Consider the following 22,439-nt stretch of genomic DNA (forward strand, 5'->3'; position numbering starts at 1 on the left):
TAGTTCCAGTGTTTCTCCACATTAAGACTACATTTCCCATAAGCCTCATCGCTTCCTGCCCCCCCCCCCCCCACCTCCCTGAGGAGGATCAACATGTTGGAAGTGATTTTTCCATCGGCCTTTCCCTCCTTCCACAGAACATCTTAAAGTCACGATGACATGACAAATTAATTTCTCACATTGAGAGTGCAGGTAGAACCAAAATGGACTTGATTGGAGCACAGCCAAAAATAATAGTAGTATGGCAGAGAACTCACTTTTCACTTGAATTTATTGGCACATGCTGATGTTTTGGCCATAGACTGTAAAAAAAGATGGACGTAGTGAGTGTGACATCACCCACAGGTTTCTGAAGGGCCGTTTTGAAGCCAAAAGTTATAACCGTTATATCCCATTAGTAATTACTTTGAAAATCGCCTTATGGACACATATCGCAAGAAGTGAAATTAGCTACTGAGACCATAATCTCTTGTCGAAACAAGACTAGGTCAAAACCTAGTATATGGCTGGACCGTGTATGGGTGTGCCACGTGCCACGGCCGACCATTGGTATAACTAACTCTGCTGTAGACTGCTAATACAGAATAATAGTCCATACATCCACTGATCTCCAGCGCGTCCCGTCTCGTCTCTCTCCACCGCTAACCCTCCACCGTGCCCACGGCCCGCATTGATCCTCCCGATCCAAGCGCCAGTCGCTCTGCTACCCATCGGTGCGGAAAACGCTGTTCGCTGGACACCCGGTGACACATCGGCGATGGGACCCGGGAACAAACCAGGAACAAATCGCCGCCCATCTATCGGCACTGGTTGGCACCGTGGCCCCAGGAAACTCCGGGAAGCGTCGGCAGTAAGCCATCGGCGCGCCAAAACCTCCATGTTTGTTTGTGTCTCTCTCTCTGCCGACAGAACAGAGGGCTGTCAGGTGGACTGAGCTCGTGCATATGCATCGAAATAAACGGCGATATGATATAATTGTATAGATTGGTCAGCCTGCTTACTGTGTGGGAGAAATGGGCTCCTGATGTCAGAGGAGAAACAAGATGGCGGAGAAAACTAATCTTAAATTTCTGGCTCTGTGATCCTGTGATGTGCCACCTGCCACAGCCGACCGATGGTGTAACTTCATCACTCAGTCAGTCAGTCAGTCAGTGAGTGAAAGACATTCGCGTTTATAGGGCTGGCCCCGCTGTTGCGGTCCAGCCAAAAATGTATTGACTTTATATTTTGGATTTAGAGTCTTTTTGGAGCCGGACTCTAGCGGACATCAGAGGAACTGCATCTTTCAGCCACTTCCTTATTGGCTTCAAAATTCACCCAAGGTTTTGGCCGCTTGGTTTCAGCCCATACAGCCTTCATCAGCGCATAAGTCTGTTTACCTGCCTGTCTGTCTGTTTACCTGTCTGTCTGTCTGTCTGTAGACCCAGATCCAGTGGCAGGTTGCAATAGTGGAGAACCGGAAGATGGACTGTGGAGGAGCGTACATAGGAGGCTGCTGGGTGCTGACTGCTGCTCACTGTGTCAGGTAGGGTGTGTGTGTGTGTGTGTGTGTGTGTGTGTGTGTGTCAGTGCTGACAGTAGTAGTTTGAAACTCTAGTAGTAGTGGCAAGAGTAAGAGTTATAGCAGCAGTGGCTGTAGTAGTTATACTAGTAGTAACTGGTCTGTTTAAGTTGTACTGTCTGTCAGTTCTGTGATACTTGATTCAGTTTCAGCACCACCTAGTAGCGATTTGTTACATTTTCTGTTTTGCAAACTACCTCCTGTCATAGATAATAATGGTGTGACCGTTCAAATGGGCCACGCCCACAAAGTGCAGTACAAGTGATATTCCCCACTTTATCTCTATGGGCAAAACAAAAAATCGACATTTTCTGTGGTTGAGCCCATAGAAATTGAACAGGGTTTCGCACTTGTACTGCACTTTGTAGGCGTGGCCTTTATGCCACGCCAGTAGTAGTAGTAGCAATAGCAGTTTTAGTAGCAGTGCTAGTAGTATTAGTATTATATTATGATTGTAGTAGCAGTAATAGTCTCTCGCCCCTCTCTCCCTCCCAGGTCCAAACGCAATGCATACTGGGTGAAGTTTTCTCTGTGGAGGAAGCACAGACCTCAGGACACGACCACCATCGCTCCAGTTCAGGACATCCACATCCACCCCCTGTATCCGTCCATCCATTTACAGCTTATCTATCTATCTATCTATCTATCTATCTATCTATCTACTCCATCAATCCATCCATGCTTGCTATCCCATTTTATCCTCTTTTCTAATACAGGTCCATCTTCTTTAAACTCTTTATTTTCCTTATATTATTAGTCTTTTTGGGCTACATGCTTTACTTTTTAGACACATAAAGTAACTCACATTCATTCATTCCCTCACAGTTAGCTCCTGTCTGCCCTCTAGTGGCCATTAGGAGGCATGACAGTGTTGACTGGCTGTGTCCTTGTTTACTTTTTTTAACCATCTTTTTCACATTCTATTCGCTATGTTCTGTCTTTACATTTTTATGTTCTCTACTGGTTTTACTTCAGTTTCTTCCCTATTATACTTTAGTTACTTTCTTTACTTGCTGTTCCTGTCTTTCATGACTATTTTCTTTACTGCTTTCCTTACTTTTTACTTTATTTTCCTGACTTTATCCTTATTTTAATTATGTTTTTATTTTCTGTAATTACCTTCACTTTCTTAGCTTTGTTTTCTCTTTTTTTTGGTTCATTTTGTTTTCTTCACTTGTGTTATTTATTCACTTCATGTCCTTTACCCCCCCCCCCCCCCACACCCAGGTACAATGACAGCAACTATGAGAACGACATCGCTCTGCTGCAGCTGGAGAAGCTTCCGTTCAGTGATGTGTGTTTAAAGGAAAACCCGGCGGTCAGCGCAGTCTGCGTTCCCTGGAGCCTCCAGCTGTTCCAGCCAAACCACACCTGCAGCATCTCTGGATGGGGACGCACCGCAGGTCAACACACTGAAGCACGACCAGCTTCCATCCACATAGATAGATACATACCGTATTTCCTCTAATAGTGGCCGGTAGTTAATGAAAAGCCGGGTCCCCGATAATGGCCGGGGCCGTGGTCGACACAAACAAATAAAGGTCGGCCCCAAATACAGGCCGGGGAAAAAAACAAAGGAAAAAACAGCAGTGGATACCGGTAAACTCCTGGTGCCTGTTATATAATGTAACTGTAGTTTGTAGTAACGTACAAGTGCCACAAGATGGCAGTATGCCACAAGATGGCTCAGCCGGCGGAAGTCTCTGGAGCGTGCCGTCGTCGATTACCGTAATTATCGGTAATGCGTTGCAGTAACAAAAAAACGGCTACCTAACGAACCCCAACAGAAGCAGATCAGAAAACAAGGAGGCTTTGTACTAAAATATGAGCAAATATACTTATCAAACGGAGGGAATTAGAAATAAAGGCCTGTCTCTAATATAAGCCTGCTTCCAATAAAGGCCTGGTACCCTCTGCAGTTGAGGGAAATAAAGGCCCGGGTCAATATTAGAGGAAATACGGTACACAATGTGGATAGGTAGGTGGGTCATGATAATTAGGTAGATAGTGAGTTAGCTAGATAGGTAGGTAGGTAGTTAAACAAGTAGATAATTTGGTAGTCAGTGATAATGATTATTTTCATTATTAATTAGCATAGTGTAGTGATTATTTTACAAATACCCATCACACTTCCCAGTGTCCAAAGTGATTCTTTGAGTCTTTACTTAGTCTGACCAGCAGCCAAAAAAAAAAAAAAGTACTCATGATATGAAACAGAGAAAAGCAGCAACCAGCAAATCTTTGTTATTATTATTCACTGATAAATGATTACAATTATTAATTTGTTATCAGATTAATTTTCTGTCAATCGACTAATCCATTTATCAACAATCGGCAATCTAGTCAGTGAGTTAATCTGTTCCCATAGTTAGTCAGTCAGGTAGGTAGGTCATCAAAAAAGTAGAAAATTTGGTAGATAATCAGTGAGTTAATATTTTAGGTAGGTAGGTGGAAATTTAAATATTAGGTTAGGGTCTCTATCCGCAACCAGGAACTTTCAGAGCGTCTCGAAACTGCAATAAAACTCTGGAAAGTGAGTTTTGAAAGCCAGAAATCCCAGCAGCTTGCCAAGTAATCAATGAATCATTAGTACTGATCAACTGTCAACCCCTATCAACCCCTCCACAGATATATTATGGTCTGTTTGTGATATGGGGCGGGATAAACATTAATGACACTTTAAAAGTTTTTAGTCAGTTAGCTAGATCATCAGAAATGTAAGTACTCAGTCACATTGCTGAATTAATTGATTACTCAGCTTGATCATTGGAAGTGTAGTTAAATACTCAGTCTGTCAGTTGGTTAGCTTGTTCAATATCTGATTAAAGACTAACTGAGTGAGTACAAATCATTAACTTCACTCTCTGCAGGCGGTCGGTCATCTGATGTGTTGCTCTGGGCCAACGTCTCCCTCATCGCCGACTGCCAGAGATTCTACAAAGATCGCTTCAAACCAGGCATGATGTGCGCAGGTAGGGGTGTGTGTGTGTCTGTGTGTTTGAGTGTAAATGGTGATGTACTATATACACATTTAAACAAGCTAATTTGTAGGTTCCATGATGTGTGAAGGTACCAAACTTGTGTGCGTTTGTTTATATTTGCATTTGTTTGTGTGTGTATGTGTGTGCGCGCGTGTGTGTGTGCAGGCGACCTGGACGGCAGGGTGGACTCGTGTCAGGGTGACAGCGGCGGGCCTCTGGTGTGCGAGGACGACCTGGGAGTTTCCTACCTGTGGGGCATCGTCTCCCAGAGGGAGCGCTGCGGCCAGCCGGGCTTCCCGGGGGTTTACACCCAGGTGGGCGGGGAGGGGGATGAAGATAAACTTGATCAGAGTTTATCTTTAGACCTGACACTGGCAGGCTGATTGATTGATTGACTTTATTCGATAAATTAAGTAAGGGATAATGCCCGACGAGGTGTCCATTATCAGGAATTAAAGGACGACAGGGAGGCCAGCCGAGGACGGTTACCTCCATTCATTCCTGATTATGGACACCTTGAAGGGCATTATCCCACTTATACCATGGTCACTTGCCAAAGAAAAAAAAAATTAGGACCATTAATTTATATTTTCATGCGTTTTGTATTCAAAATCTAAAGTTTTTCACAAGCCATAACTCAGTTTCCCTGGTAACACCTGAGGGTTTGACTAATACCTGGAACAATCATTACTATCCCATAAGGTTCTTATGCAATGGAAACGTTCATTACTCCAGTAAATAGGACGAACCTTAGATACGACTTGGCAGCGGGAGATATTTCTTGTCTGCTCAGCTCATAGAACCCTATGAGCTGAGCTAACGTTATGCTAGCAACATTCAAAGTCAATAACAAACAGTAAATATAATTTGACAGTATGTTTAACACCAAGACTAGCTAGCTATCCAGCCATGTCATTGTCCCCAAATCAATATCAAGATTTTCACGAACATACAAATTGTAAACGGAGGCTTTGACTGTCCCTGTTGCTATGGTTACTCATTTTAGATACAGGCTGATGCTACGTAGCCAGCGCATTAATTTAGAACGGTGAACAGACAGTTTCACTGGAACTACTTAGTAGATGTCCATTATCAGGAATTAATGGACACTCTGCAGCCAATCAGAATCGAGTATGCACCCAGACCATGGTATAAAATACAATATACAAATGTACATACAGTACTAAAATTCATCAGGATATCGCAATAAAGTCACATGACTTATTTCCATTGCAGTCCTGAGGTCTAGGCTAGGAGGCAGGCAGGAAAAGGGAGTGACATGTATATGCTACTAATATCCCATTTTTACACTGAAACACCTAATAAAAACAATATTATACAATCATGAAAATAATTTAAAAAAAACACACAAGTTCAGAAACCAGTGCAAACTTAGAACTGTCCTAGAAAAGATGTTTCACTATACCAACTTATACAGCATCCATTTTTTCAGTTGTTTTTTAAAACTATTCAGAGAATGGGCAGATTTAATTTTGTTTGGGGTTTATTCCACTCCTCCCCCTCTGTGTAGAGAAATGTACTTCTCCCTACTTCGCTTTTTAGATTGGGTTGATTGTTTGGGTTGTTGATACTATGAGGAAAGGGACGATCTACTCATCTCCTGATACAATGCGATATGCGATGTGTCATTCAGGCTTCAGTACGACCACGATACAATGTGATAAAAGTTCGATGACAACAAAGTCTGTCTGTGCAGAATTATGTTTATTTCTGAGCCAAAAATCTTTCTGTAACTTCACCGTAATCTCTTAAAAACGAGATCACACTAGTCACTATTAATAGAATTACATAAAATTGGCTACTTTTTGGTCGTTTTTTGCAGTTTGTAGTTTTTTGTGTGTTGTTGTGTCTATTGCCGCTGGTTAGGTTTCATTTAGGATTTACATTAAAGACATTTTCTAATCATAAATTCATTTATACCTACCTACTCTTAATACAACCACTCATCATACCAGATAATTAATCTGACAATTAAGCTTCTGCAAAATAAATGGATCATAAAATACACTCAAATACACACAATCTTGATGATTGAAAATATGATTACCTCTATCTCTTTAGCCGTTATCTGAATACTACAAAAATGTCTCATGTGTCACGGTTGTCTATAATATGCATTAAATACAATCAATCCCCAAAAAATTCTCTGACCAAATCCCTCTACTGTTTAATCTATTTAGAAATCCCCTTAAACACGCAGGGAATACGAGCATAAGAGATGTTCACATTCATTAGGATTTTTAGGGTGAAATTTTCAATCAACCTGACCATGCAGTATGTTTAAAAGTGTGAAATCTCAAGATTCTGTATACACAAATTTACAATTCCAAAGTTATAGCAGCAACAATCCCCTCTTTTGTAACAGGAGTTCACACAAGGCAGACTCACGGAAAATGGCAAGGGAGAAACCAATTACCTTCAATCACATATTAAATCCACAAACGATATGAATCACGGTAATGACGGTATCCTAATCCCGGCACCGTCCATCCAACTAAACTAGTAACAGCCACAAAAACTTGTCTGCTGTTTACTCTGCAATTTTTGATCATGTTTTTTCTCTGGTTAGAGGTGAGTAGTAGAGAAGTGTTTCTGAAAATAACTACTACAAATTGGGGAAATCACTTGGGTTGGGTCTTTATGTTTCCCTTCTCATCTGGGACAAAACCAAAAACCTGCCAGGTAAGCAAAGTTGTCCTTTTTTCCCCCAACATCTTCCATCATCTGAAAATGGCGGCTTTCGTTGTGCAGTTTACCCCCCTCCTTGGCAACGTCCACCTTTCTAAAAGATTATCTAGTAGCAGCAAGTGGGATAGCATGTCCTTAACTCAATATTATTTGCAAAAATATAGACTACACAGCTGCATTAACAGTCCCTCTAGTTAAATATTCATGGGCATTCAGTAGCACAGCGATAATGCAAACAAACTACCAAATCAGCTTATAGTAAGAAGTCCTTACATTTAAATGTACGCACACCGTCAATGGAAGAAGGAGAGTCAAAGAAAATCCCAGGTGATAGTCCAAAGTCAAAGAATAGTTTTTAGAAACCGTCTCTCTCGCCCCGTATTTGTAAAGTCCCGCCCCTTGATGCTCATTGGGTAGAATTTGGGGTGGTGACATGATGGACAGCAAATTTGACCAACAACAATCACAGGAGCAGTGGGGTGATTTTTGGGGGGTGACTGGAAACAGTCTAGGTGATCAGGACTTGTCCCGACTTGTTTCCAATGTAATTAAATGAACTGGGGGGATTGGGGAACTTCTTGAAACCAATCCAATCCAAATCCAACGGTCTATATATTTCACTAACTCATAATATTCGCTAATGGTAAGCTAAGTTAGGTATGGCTATGACAGTTACCGCATTACCACATTTTTTTTATTATAAACATCGAACAAAAAGTTTGGAAATTTGTGTTTGGTAGATTATTTCTCTGTTGTAACAATGCTTCTTGGCAATACATTTTATACCGTTGGAAAGCCTGTTTATTTCCATTTTAAATGGTGCCCCATTTGTAAGGAACATGCATTTGTGGGATGAGCAGCACAGCTGAGTATGTGGGTTGCGCTCATGAAAAATTTGCCAAATCTTCTCTGCCAATGCCAAACAGCTTATTCTGCTGTTGCTATTGACTCTTGTTTTGAGCTTCCGGTACCCCCAGGTGCTGACAATCAGGTACCTAATTGGCACCTGATTGGCAGCACCTGTGAGCATGGGCCCTGCTACAGTGGTCAATTGGTGTCTGCTCCAAGAATCGGCATGCCACGTTTGTCTGATCTCGATAAGGCCTGTGCGATAGGGCAACTTCAAGCTGGTGTTCCACAAAAGCAAGTTGCGGCATTATTTGGAGTGAGCCATAGTACCATCTCCAAGCTGAAGGCCAAGTTCCATGAAACGGGGGATGTCAGAGACAGACCGCGAAGTGGGCGTCCCAAGAAGACGACACCCCAAGAAGACCGGTTCCTCACCCTTTCAGCACTTAGGAACCGTAGGCTGTCTTCTACAGATTTGCAGTCAAGGTTTGCAGGACGATATGGCACATGGCTCTCGGCCCAGACAATCCGGAACAGACTGCACGCAGCCAATCTCCGGGCTCATGGGGCTGCCAGGAGGCCTGCCATGACTGCCCTTCACCGCCAGGCCCGTTTGCGCTGGTGTCGGCAACACCTGCACTGGAACCTGAACATGTGGAGGAACGTTATGTTCAGCGATGAGTCCAGATTCTGCCTACGGAAGTTGGATCGTAGGGTCAAAGTGTGGAGAAGACAGGGAGAACGCTATGCTGATTGCTGCACCGATAGAGTAACACCTTTTGGTGGAGGCGGTGTGATGGTGTGGGGCGGCATCTCCATCACTGGAAAAACGAGGCTTGTCATCATTGGAGGCGATCTCAATGCAGAGAGATATCGAGATGAGATTCTGCAACCAGTGGCGATCCCATATCTCCACAGTCTGGGACCGAACTCCATCCTCCAAGATGACAACGCTCGCCCCCACAGAGCGGGGTTTATCAGAGACTACCTCCAGAATTTGGGAGTAGAGAGAATGGAATGGCCTGCCAACAGTCCTGACCTCAACCCAATTGAACACTTATGGGATCAGCTTGGGCGTGCCGTTCGTGCTAGAGTGACCAACACAACCACGTTGGCAGACTTGCGACAAATCCTGGTTGAGGAGTGGAATGCCATCCCACAGCAGTGTGTGACCAGGCTGGTGACCAGCATGAGGAGGAGGTGCCAGGCTGTTGTGGCTGTGTATGGTTCTTCCACACGCTACTGAGGCTCCTGACTGTTAAATGAATAAATTGTAAAATTGCCAATATGTCTTGTTTCTTCCTTGTTACTGATAGACTTCAATCATCCAATCCACCAAACAACACCAAACAAGAGTCAATAGCAACAGCAGAATAAGCTGTTTGGCATTGGCAGAGAAGATTTGGCAAATTTTACATGAGCGCAACCCACATACTCAGCTGTGCTGCTCATCCCACAAATGCATGTTCCTTACAAATGAGGCACCATTTAAAAGGGAAATAAACAGGCTTTCCAACGGTATAAAATGTATTGCCAAGAAGCATTGTTACAACAGAGAAATAATCTACCAAACACAAATTTCCGAACTTTTTGTTCGATGTTTATAAATTATTACAAACACATCGCCAAAAGCCCTTGAGTAGCAAAACGGCAAAAAAGAACTTACCAAACAGTAACAAACTATAAAGATATTTCAAAAACATGACAGGATTGTTCAATCATCATCAATCTATTTTACAGTGTTATATCGTATACAATAAAAAGAAAATACCCAGCATGAATAACATTTGCTAAATGTCAAGTATTTACATATATATAATGAGCTCTGTCCATTAAATCCTTTTGAGAATGTGCTTTTACGCACACTCTTTCTCTCCTGTCCTCCGACACACAGTCAACACTCTGGAGTCATTCCTATGTTCCCAGGGTCCTATGTTCCCCAGATTTATATGCCACATAATGGGAACATGACAAAGGGTCCTATGTTCCCCAGTTCTAGGGTTAGGGTTAGAGACCTTCAAAATCAAATAAAAATATAGCCGCAAGCGGCGATTGAGGGGTCCAAGCACAATTTGATAAGACAGACAGATAGACAAAACATTACAGAAGGTAGAAAGACACACACAAAAAGTGACATGTTGTGAAGTTCGGACATGCAGTCTAACACCGGCTTTTGTGTTGGCCCGTGACTTCTGTGGAATTTTGATTGTGGCCCATACGGTTCAGAAGTTATAGGCCAAAACGTAAAATTGCTTGTTATAGCGCCACCATGAGGCCAATTGACTTGGGTTTCATTGCCTGAGTAGCGGCTGAGACTTTCGACGTATCTGAGAAGTTTGGTCATCGTAGCTCTTACGGTTTCTGAGATCCAGATACTTTTAGGGCAGAAGAAGAAGCGGAATAATAATAATCCGAACAAAAACAATAGGGTTCCCAGCACTACGTGCTTGGACCCCTAAATATGGTCATTTGTCCAAAAATTTGAAACTTAAGACATTACGCTTAGTTATCACAAGCTTAGTGGTGTGAGGAGACAGCATTACCCACAGGATTTGAAACCACAATCTTTTACATTGCAGACCTATGCATTAACCATTAGGCTACTGAGTCCACAGGATGGGCATCAAAGGAACACCAAAAAATAGGGCCAAGTAATGAGACTGTCCAAGCTATAGGCTATTTAGAGTCTTCGAGTATTTTAACTATGGTCAACTATGGTTACAATACCATCAAATGTTGCATGCTACCTCAGAGTTGACCTGTGCACATATGTACCAAATTTGTTTAAGGTAGGCCAACAACTTCCTGACTTATGGCAATTTTTGTATATTAGGCCCAAATTTTGAAAGCCAGTTGTAGCAAAACTGTATGGACTATCAAAAAACTGCTCAATAACTTTTGTGCAGGACAGTCCAGACATGCTGTGAGCGAAACTTGGTGAAGATTGGACAAAATATGTAGGAGAAGAAGCGAAAAAACAGTTTTGGACAAAATTCAACATGGTGGAAAACCTTGTGGGCTGAAATGGGAGTGGCCTATATGGATAGATGCAACTTGGCCCAAGGAATCCAGCAATCAAGGAATTTTAAATTTTTTGAAATGTTGCTATAGTGCCCCCTATAGGCAGAATGACACCAATTTTTTTTATATTAGTTGAGACTACATACCTGCACACGTGTACCAAGTTTGGTTACCATTGGACAATGCGTTCCTGAGTTTTGGTGATTTTTGTGAAATAGGCCCCACCCACGACAGTTGACCAAACTTTGGAAGTCGATTATATGAAAACGGTGTTGAATATCAAAAAACTGCTCGATAGCTTTTGTGCAGGACAATCCAGACATGCTGTGTGGCAAATCTGGTGAAGATTGGACAAAATTTCTAGGAGGAGTAGCGAAAAAACTGTTTTGGACACAATTCAAAATGGCGGAAAATCTAGTTAGGCAGAAATGGGCGGGGCCTATATGGATGGATGCAGAATGAACCAAGGAATCCAGGGAAAGTGGAATTTTGATTGTGGCCCATATGGTTCAGAAGTTATAGGCCAAAACGTAAAGTTGCTTGTTATAGCACCACCATGAGGCCAATTGACGTGGATTTCGTAACCTGAGTAGCGGCTGAGACTTTGGACCTATCTGCCAAGTTTGGTCGCTGTAGCTCTTACGGTTTCTAAGATCCAGATACTTTTAGGGCAGAAGAAGAAGCGGAATAATAATCCTAACAAAAACCATTGGTTTTGTTGTGTTTATATAGCTGTTTCGAAGCCTTGTTCTAATAAAAAACTGGATAATATTTATGAAATATTTTAACTTGAAACGGGTCAAATTTGACCCAAACACATTAGGAGGGTTAATGTGTGTTGACAGAATATTGAACTGAGGACCTTGGGAACTTAGGACCCTGGGAACATAGGACCTTGGGAACTTAGGACCCTGAGAACATAGGACCTTGGGAACTTAGGACCCTGGGAACATAGGACCTTGGGAACTTAGGACCCTGAGAACATAGGACCTTGGGAACTTAGGACCCTGAGAACATAGGACCCTGGGAACATAGGACCTTGGGAACTTAGGACCCTGGGAACATAGGACCTTGAGAACTTAGGACCCTGGGAACATAGATACGCTCCCAACACTCCCACAGGATTTCTCTGAAGCTGTTCCTTGGCTCACTTTGTCTGAAAAAAAGTCTGTTTATGATGACTAGCTGTCGATATTGAAGTTTGGATATGCCATGGAAATACGGAAGCGCAATGTTGTGCAGTCAATTGCTTCAGTGTCTGAAGTTAAAAGTAATGTAGATGTTCCATGTGAAGGGAATTAGTTTATTTGCGTTTTAATGCCCAGCTGTCCACATAAATAGAGCTGAATGGAAGGATGAACCTGGCTGCAGTAACTGGAGACAGTTGTTTACAGTGATCCAATATTATACTGACTGAAGCAAAGGCAACATCTTTAAAAAATAAAAACATTTGCACATGTGCTTTGAGTTCACATGTGGGTTTTCATGTGACTTTTTTTGTAAGAGATGGCAATCAGTTTAATGGTTAATAATAATTCTCTCTCTTTCTCTCATAGGTCGCTCATTACTTTGAGTGGATCAGATATAAAACAGGCTGGCCTGCTGTCACCAGATTCAACTTCTGATATCACACACACACACACACACACACACACACACACTCACCACGTACACTGTTTTACCAACCATATTCTAAACTAGATGTTTAGAATATAATGGGACTCTCAACGTGGGGTCCGGGGACCACCAGGGGTCCTTGAGGGGGTTCCAGGGGGTCCCCAGCAAATTGATGAATTGTTAAACTTTAGCATTATTTAATTTACAAAAAGTTAACACAATTAGAGAATGTAGAAGAATGACTATTTTGACTATCATAGTTTCACTGTTATCTCTCTACCTACAATACATGGAGTTCATGGACAAAATCAAATCTAACAATAAAAATATTCTCAGATTTGGGTCTGAGAGACAAAATCTCATCAAATGGGGGTCCATGGCTCTAATGTGGACTAAAGTAGGGGTCCTTGTGTAGCGTGTTGAGTCGAAAATATCGAACTTATAATTTGGTAAAGGCATATAAATATTAATATTCTGATCAAGAGATCAGATTACACTCGTTGGGGCACCACCTTCGTAAATGAAGGACCTTTACTCATACTTATCAGTCATCAATCTAAAGATCACGAGATCTTTCCAGTTCAGGGATTACTTTTCTCTGCAGGTAAGGAAACACATGACAACTTCTCTGCAATAGATGGGAATATTTATTTAACGATCCAAGTATAACCATATTCAATGAAATAAGCAATATAAATCACTGATATTGATCACCAGAATAAAATACGGAAACTATAGACTAAATTAGACATGGAATGAAATGAAACAGAATAAGGATGAAAGGAAAATGATAATGAAATGTGGGAATAAGAATTGGCAGCAGTAAATGGAGAGATGTATGGATCAATTAAGCAGAGTAACGAGGCGGAAAGCTACGGGACACCTAAACTATAAAGCCTAACTTTCTTTATCTATTTAATTTGAATCTAAGCTTTTGCATCAACTCTCAGCAGTAAAGACGTGGATAGTCAGAGCCTACTTGTTCAGTTGGAGGTCTTGCCGGTCGGGTTGTCTGGTCCCGCTGAGCTCGGAGAGACGGACTCGGCGAGGCCGGTTGCCTGGCAACGGCAGACGCTGGATGGAACAGCTGGTCTCTGGTACTATCATCACGTCGGGGCAAGCAGCGCTACCGGCTCGTCAAAGCTGTAGTCGTCAGGCCCGTGGATGTAGAACACTGTGGCGATGTTGCACCAGTGTTGGCTGCTGGATGGAGTTGAAAGTTCGAGCTCTTCTAACTGTTGTAAAGTCTAAATAATCTCGTTCCTAAATAGCTTCAAAAGCAATCTTCGCTTGGCCGGGCGTCGATAACTTCTTGACTATTAGACGCGAGGTTCAAACTTCTTGCAAGCGATTCTTAAGTTTATCTGGAGAAGACGTCTCTAACTCCAGGCTCAAACTCTAAGTTTCACTAAAGGCGAGTTGCAGCTAAAATTGTTGATCTTGGTTTCAGCAGGTTTCTTGGTGAGGGCGGAATCTTGAACGAACGTTGAACACGCACGTTGGACTGAACGTTGAACTCTGAACGTTGAACTGCGAACAAGGCCAGATCAGAGAGTTTTATAGATCTTTGAATTTCCAGGCGTGGTTCGCCATGCAAATCACGCTTCGCGCTCTTTTTCTGTTACGCCTTGTTTACTAATTAATTTCTTTGTTTGAGATGGTCCCACCCCGAATAGGGAGAGGGGGGGGAAATGGATGTAAGAGGAATTTTTCCTCTAGTCTATTTTATTTTGAGATCCCTTACAAAAGTGATCTTAATTAAGATTTCTTCCTAAAGTAATACGCAGGTATTTTACATCTCCACCAATTACTGTTGTCAATTGATCAAAATAATAAAAACCTGGGAACTTACATTCTAAATTATATGGCTAGCATATCAATATAAGGACCTCAAATAAATCTTCATGGCCTAATCTATAACTAGACAAACTTTACCAAGTTAACTCATATATGTAACTTGTGTTTCTAACTATGTGACTAATGTGAAAAACAATTTAACTATTTAATCCCATTAAACTTGGTCAACATTATACTGACCTGTCCTAGTTATAAATGACCACAAGGTGACAGTGTGGTATCATGCAAAAAGAAAGGGAGAGTAAAGTAATTGTAATCATTTCCTTACAACAGCTAACATTGTGGGTGCATGCAATCCACCACAAATTAAGCGGCTTTAACATATATAGTTGGCACATTTAGCCTATACTTCAAGATACATGATACACTTAAAAAAAAACATTTGAAGAAGTATAGGGTTGAGAGTGAGTTCAGAAGAGAGAGCAGAGAGAGGGAAAAGATTTATAACAGTCCTGTTCCAGAGAGGGGTAGTGAGGAGACTCTGGTAAGTGTCAACAGCAGTCTGTTGTTCCTTCATATTGACACTTTGGTATGTATACCCGTTCTCACCCAACGGTGAATGTCCCTTTCGATTGATCAGACCGTCTGGTGCTCCAATAAAGATAAGGGAGGGTGATCCCCTATCTTCGTAGGTGAGGAAGGTATGAAGGTGTGAATGTATTGTTCCTTAGGGATCCTGAGTCCCTGAGTCCTTCATCTCCCGATGGCTGGAAGATAAAGGTTGTTAACTCTGGAATGTGTGAGAAAGCTGCAAACCTCCTCGCAGTATCCTGTCGTTAATTCCCCAAAAGCTTTTAGGGTGACATCTCCTGCTGGCAGATGCCCCTTTCGAAGTTGTGGTTTGTATCAACCAGACGTCTTTATGGCCATTTGTTGTGATAGGCCATGTTGTGTTGATTCGAGAAAGCAACAGAGAGGTTGGCTTTCTCCAAAGGTCTCACTGGTATCGCTACACTTGATATGAAAAAGGTTGAGAATCACTGGTTTAGACGAACCAGACTAACGTTAACCAGTCCAGTGTACACACTGACAGGGATTAGATTGACATTTCACCATGGCTACAGCCTGTGGATGTTGTCATTGCGTAATATCAATTAAACTTTGAATTGTGGTTATCAAATTCCTGTGCATGTGTTTTGTGTTTCTGTAGCCAGCAAAAAACTGATTTGTTTTTGTAGCTGCTAAAATTTTAAGTTCAGGAATAACTCCTACATGTTTATTGTATGATTTCTAATACATAAGTGAAACCAACCAGGTACAGTATATTTCAACAAATAATCTTTTTTATTGCGAATGTTTAATGTATTTCAATGCAGAAGTGCAGTTTTTAAGGCCTCTGGTGACAGTAAGAATGTGTTTGTGGAGGGAGACCTTTTTGTACAGCGATGTACAAAAAGCAAAATACAGTTTCAGCCACATGGAAGACAGTAAAAACCTTCTGTAAAAACTTTCAAGTAGAACAGTATCCAATCTATATAAACTCATGCAGGTTTCTTCGGCTCAGTCTGGATCTGACACAGTGGGAGCTGCAGTCGGACGGGACTCCTCAACAGAGGTGGGGGACTCGAGTCTCATGACTTGACTCGAGTCAGACTCGAGTCGCAAATTTGAGGACTTGAGACTTGCTTGACTAACATTGATAAAAGACTCGACTTGACTGACTTGGTATTCATGACTTGAGACTTGACTTAGACTTGAGACAGATGACTCGAAAGGACTTTTTTTTTTTTTTATTACATACGAAAACTGGTCTCAATTAGAAGCCGGTTGCCATTGATTTTTTTACTTGCATTCAAACATCAGTCACATTTGCTGATCGCCATGGCGGCACAGAGAAAAAAGTACGACCTGAAATTCAAGCTGTCAGTTGTCAAATTTGCTGAACAAAACTCAGGAGAAGCAGCAGCAAGACATTTCTCCATTGATCTTTTTTTGGCTTTCATCCTTTCTAAGGTAGGCTACCGGTATTTTGATGCTCTCTCTCTCTCTCTGCTCTCTGTGCTTTAGTAACCGCTGTGAAACAATCAGAAAATAACGTTTTATTTCTCTGATTCACCGGCTTTCTCGCTACCACCACTCCCTGTCTTCATTCACTTTCTAGCTCACTCGACCACCACTTCTCTCTCTCTCTCTCTCTCAGCGCTGTCTCTCGGAGCGAGATCAAATGAATGATTCGTAATTGATATGTTATTCGATTGTTTGTTTATTTTTATACAAGTAATATTCATACTGGTTTAAATAAACAATTTGATAGTATTTCCCATCTTAGCTGAGCAATTTGTGCAAAAGGAATTCAAGGCCTGTCCCAAATATAGGCCGGTTGAGTTCAGTGTTTGAAGCAAATAAAAGCCATCGCTATTAATTGAAGTTTTACAGTATTTGCATTTTTCTAGATATTGATATTAAGCAGTTACTATTACCTGGCTGAAGGGGAGCCAGGGCAGGAGGCTTAACATTGTGATGTAATGTTTTTGTTTCGTACGTCTGTTTTCACTTTAGAGCCCTTTAGAGCTATAGGGCTATATTATAATTTCAGAGCCCCACTCTCCATTGTTGTTCATTTAGGAGGATTGCCACAAAATGTCAAATATCAGTAAGATTTATAAGATGTAAGCAGGCTGCAACAGTTTTCGTTAATGTTGAAAATAAAACTCAACTTTTCATGACCACTGTCTTTTAACTGATTTAAATGTGGAAACAAAATCTGGGGTAGATCATCAGAATTTCATATGACTTGACTTGTGACTTGCTTGACCTGAGCAATGACTTGACTTGCTTGACTTCTAGCAGGGACTCGACTTGACTTGCTTGATTCTCACCACAGTGACTTGGGACTTGCTTGAGACTTGAAGGTTAAGACTTGAGACTTGCTTGTGACTTGCATATGTGTGACTTACTCCCACTTCTGAGTAGTAGTATAAAGTTAGTTAAAATTGTAGTAGCAGTAGTAGTTGCAGCAGTAGTAGTAGTAGTAGTAACAGTAGTAGCAGCAATAACTAGTAGCAGTACTAGTCGCAGTAATAGTCTCTCGCCCCTCTCTCTCTCTCTCCCAGGCCGAACCCCAGTGCGTTCATGGTGAAGTTTTCTCTGTGGAGGAAGGACAGATCTCAGAACACCACCGACATTGTTCCTGTCCAGGACGTCATCATACACCCCAAGTATCCATCCATCTGTTTATGCATCTGTGAGGTTTGCCCGGGCGGTCGAGGAGGCAAATGAGGAGAGTGATAGACCAGGGTGGCGTTCCAACAAGAAACATTTATTTTTCTTGCACCGTGAACAACAGACTTGCCCAACACCTGCCAGCATACACCTTCCAGCCCCACAAACACATACATACAGACTGACTGCCTTATAAAGGGTGTTGCTCTACTAATGGGCTGGCACGTACCATTCACAGGGGTACCTAAACACAGATATCTACGCACATGAATATACAATAAATATTTACATAAAACTCTTACAAAAATATTTACAATCCTAATAAATATTTACATACCCAAAATATATACAAAAATTACCAATAAATATCCTACGTCAATATATACATTCAAACAGTACAACAAACTACCCCTCTACCCTCTTCCCGCTTGCTGTAACCCTCCCGGAACTAATAATAGGTGCGCAGGTCCCTGGGGAATTCTTTTGCCCACACACCTTGGGAGAAGGAGAAGAGGCAGAGGTAAGTTTGTGCATGACGCTACATTTCAAGGTACTGTTATTTAGCATTGCATTAGCTCACATTATACTCGTTAAATATTTGCTACAATTGAATTGTCAATCAATGCGCATTTCACGTTCACAGGCGAACGACGAGGCGGAACAGCCCAGCATCCCCGCTGTGAAACACCCGACACATGCGAGCTGCAATATACAAACAATCAATAAATAAGTACATTTGTTATCATACCACATGTGTGTTTATTTAACCTGTGTACCAATATATGCAAACCTGTGCATCAATTAACCCCATTTCTTCTAGCAATAATATTTACTATTCAAGCGAGAACCAGTAACGGCGACCCGTCGTTACAGCATCTATCCATCCATCCATCCATCCATCCATCAGTTTATACACCTATCCATCCATCCATCCATCTGTTTATACATCCATCCATCCATCCATCCATCCATCCATCTATCCATCCATCCATCCGTTTATACATCCATCCATCTATCCATCCATCCATCCATCCATCCATCTGTTTATACATCCATCCATCCATCCATCTGTTTTTACTTCCATCCATCCATCCATCCATCTGTTTATACATCCATCCATCCATCCATTTGTTTATACACCTATCCATCCATCCATCCCTCACCTTTTCCCCCTCTCTTTCTCATACAGGTTCATCATCTTTAAACACTTCACTTTCTTTTCTTTATATTATTAATCGTCTTTACTTTTTAGATGCAATAACTAACTCACATATTCATTCATTCATTTATTGATTCACTCACAGTTAACTCCTACAGTATCTGCCCGTCACTGTCCATTAGCAGGCATGGTAATGTCTTTTAATTGACTACTGGGTCACTATTAGAGGAAATACGGTATGTAGGTGTGGAAGCTTAATTTTAAGGAACAAGTTTGTTGATTTTGTACCTATATACAGTATATAATTCCTCTCTTCCTCCTTTAGTTCTTGGACGCACAGACAATATTGTCGCCAGAGTCAGCTGTCAGTTGAAGCAGCGAGCCCCGCTGCCTCTTGCTGCAACAGTGAGTCCAAACTCTTTGTCAAAATATCTCCAATTCTGTCTGACAAGACTGTCTGTGGGTCCAAGTACTTCTTGTCAATTTACTGTCTTCAAGAAGTAACCAAACTCTCTGTCTCTCCCTCTCTCTCTCTCTCTCTCATAGGTCGCTTATTTCTTTGAGTGGATCAGAACTCACACAGGCTGGCCTGCTGTCACCAGATTCAACTCCTGATATCACACACACACACACACACACACACCACTTTCACTATTTTACCAGCCAACTAGTTGTTTAGAATACAATTGGACTCCAGATGGTTAATGCAGTTTAGACTTACCAGACCAGATTAACATTGGTTGTTACCTCCATTTCCTCCATGTACACATTTACATGGATTAGATTTACATTTCACCATGGCTACAGCTGTAGGCCTGTGGCCGCTGTAATTGTTTATTATCAATAAAACCTTTAATTATGGTTATCAAGCTCATGTCTGTGGTTTGTGTTTCGGGGGGGGGGGGGGGGGGTTGACATGTGAATCGTTCTGATTTGTGCTGATAATTTTGGGAACTTTACTGTTCGTAAAAGTTGAATTAATGTCCTGTCAGGATTCTTCAGGCTCTTTACGTCCCTGCTCTGTTTCTTGTTTCAAATGGAAAGGAGTTGCTGTTGTGTGTTTGTGACAAGCTACACATTCAAATATCACACATTTAAATAGATTGGTCAGATCTTTTTCCCTATATCTACACCAGACTTTTTTCACATTTACCTTGTAATAAAGTAGAATTGTCCAAGCCTTCTGATTGGTCTAAGACGCGTTCTAACCGTGCTGAGAATTCCCATGATGCAAGTCGAAATCTGTATTCAGCAAAAAATTTTTTTAAAAAGAAGCAAATTCAAACCTTCGGAAAACCTGGATCATGTCTGGTTAAAAAAAATTGATTTCCTTTTCAGTGTGAACTGTGCTTAAAGTTAAATCATCTGATTTCATAGAGCCTGACTGAAACCGTTCACTTGGGTTTTTATTTATCATGAACTTGTGTTTTATGTTATTCAAAAGATATATTATTATAATGGTTAGTATGAAGTCTGTTGATGTGTGTCTGTTTCCGTTCCAAACTCCAAACACCAAATAAAGCCATCTGAGCTGGAAGACAATCCGGTGGGACTTTCGTCTATTTTCCTTACTGTCTGTATTAAAGTTGAACCTATATGGGTTTTTCAGGGTCAATAAACTGAAGCTGCCAACAGCAAATATTTTGTGATTATATTTGTTTTTCCTGCCAAAAAAATTGAAGTTTTCAGTGTTTCTGCCCAAAAATTCTTCTGTTTCTTAATTTTTTGTTTTGTTTTGGTCAGGGTGGAAAAGGTTCTGAATCACCATTTAGGCTTTCACACCAGCATCGTTTGGTCCGGACTTTGAATTCTGACTTTATTCTCACGTGGCCTTAATCCTCTTGCAGCAAATCAAATTGCAGCAACAAGTGCCTCTGTCAGATCTAACGTTACATTTTCAGTCTTTGATCTGTTACCTAACCGTTGTAGCTTCTTTCAATAGCGCCAAAGATCCATTGAAACCCAGACTAAATTCTTTTTGTGTTCACTGGCTGGTAGGCCCAACTCTTCAGATGGTTACACTTGGATTCCTCAGGTATATGATCTCCCAAAACTCGCCATCTTAACAAGTCATGTTAAGAGTCATTTTCTTGGTAGTAGTGCAGTGATCTGTCTTTTTTCTGACTTGTTTCAACAGACTGACACTCATTTCTAGAAAATTCCTTAAACAAGTGAAGCTGCATTGGAAACAATTGGAGTTATCTCAACTCATTGGTAGAATTTTTCTCTTGAGTTAAGAAAAATAAGATATATGAGACTAAATGACTTGTTCAGATGGATGTTTTTTGCAGTGTATTGGCCACCGTACACTCTCTCTGACCAATCCAAACGAAGCAATACAATGGCTCAGATCTTTCAAAATGTTCTCTTGTGATTTTAATTCTCTTACATTCATCATGATGGCTTATAATTTACTTATTGTGTGAGGATTTTTTCAATTAACACAGACACCTGAATCTACAAACAGTGGTGACATACTTTTAGGAAAGATTTGTTTTTGTTTTTGTCAATTATTCATTGTAACTTTTGTTTGAATATTTCAGACTGCCAACTAATGAGGTTTAAATCTGATTTGTAAACACTGAATTCCATATAGACTTTCACTGCTCAAACTTACGAAAAAAATACCAGACTTGTATACATTTTACAAAAAAATCGGATGTGCGCTGCTTGTCGTACAGAAGACGATTAGGGCCACATGTGAAAAATGTGGCCCTAACTGACCTTAAACTCAGAATTCTGAATTTATTCTGAGAACTCAACTTTGAATACTTCCATACTGTCTACATAGCAGAACTGTCTATCTTTATCTGACTAGTTGCCTGTCTTCATATGTAATTCGGCTGCATGTTTGTTTCTTTTCAAAACTATATATGAAACTTCCTTCCTGTATTTCTGTCTTTCTGTTTACCTGTCTTTCTAGCTGTGATCTGTCTCTTTGTGACTCAACAGTAAAGTACACAGGGATTTTGAAACACTGTTTTGTTGAATCAACGTTGAACATTTAACTCATTTTTGTGTGTGTGATGAAATTAGTTTTGTTTTAGGTTACTGGAATCCGATGCTTGGGGTTTCCGCATATGCACATGAAAACTCCCCCGACCCCCAGACCGCGCACACACACACACACACACACACACACACACACACACACACACACACACTTAAAGACTGGTGAGTGATGTTACATGATCAATAAACTGAACCAATCTAGGACACAGACTGCTTTTGTGTGGGTGTCCACATTGACAAGACAAGCTAATGATTGATTGATGACATCACTGCTCTAAATAGAAAAGACATCTATCAGTCAAACAACTCTTTCATAGAGAGAGAGAGCAACTGTCTCAGTTCCCTCTCTGGACATGTATTTTATTATTTTTGCCTTATAAAGAGACGGACGTTTGTTTTTCCATCAGTCAGAAGAGAATAAATGCATTTTGGGGAATAGGAAAAGAGAAACATATTTGTCGAAAGCTAAAGTTTGGCAGACAGCAGCCTGTTTGTGTTTCTGTTGGTCAGG

At 41.1% G+C, this 22,439-nt stretch overlaps 1 protein-coding gene across 1 annotated transcript in view; it reads left to right on the forward strand.

Moving 5' to 3' along the window:
* Positions 1 to 12,746, forward strand: part of LOC139648327 (complement factor I-like) — a gene marked incomplete at its 5' end in the record, with an annotated part of 31,827 nt that extends 19,081 nt beyond the window's left edge. Inside the window, 6 exons of the mRNA XM_071524408.1 lie at positions 1,422 to 1,525; positions 2,057 to 2,161; positions 2,789 to 2,964; positions 4,432 to 4,533; positions 4,708 to 4,856; positions 12,678 to 12,746. Coding sequence (XP_071380509.1) covers positions 1,422 to 1,525; positions 2,057 to 2,161; positions 2,789 to 2,964; positions 4,432 to 4,533; positions 4,708 to 4,856; positions 12,678 to 12,746 — 705 coding nt within the window. The remainder of the gene's footprint in view (positions 1 to 1,421; positions 1,526 to 2,056; positions 2,162 to 2,788; positions 2,965 to 4,431; positions 4,534 to 4,707; positions 4,857 to 12,677) is intronic.
* Between the last annotated feature and the right edge of the window lie 9,693 nt (positions 12,747 to 22,439).

The sequence above is a fragment of the Centroberyx affinis genome, unplaced genomic scaffold (assembly GCF_046629955.1).
Source record: "Centroberyx affinis isolate AG114_WGS23_722 - 3 ecotype Tasmania unplaced genomic scaffold, CSIRO-AGI_Caff_v1 ptg001192l_1, whole genome shotgun sequence".
NCBI classification, from domain to species: Eukaryota; Metazoa; Chordata; class Actinopteri; order Beryciformes; family Berycidae; genus Centroberyx; species Centroberyx affinis.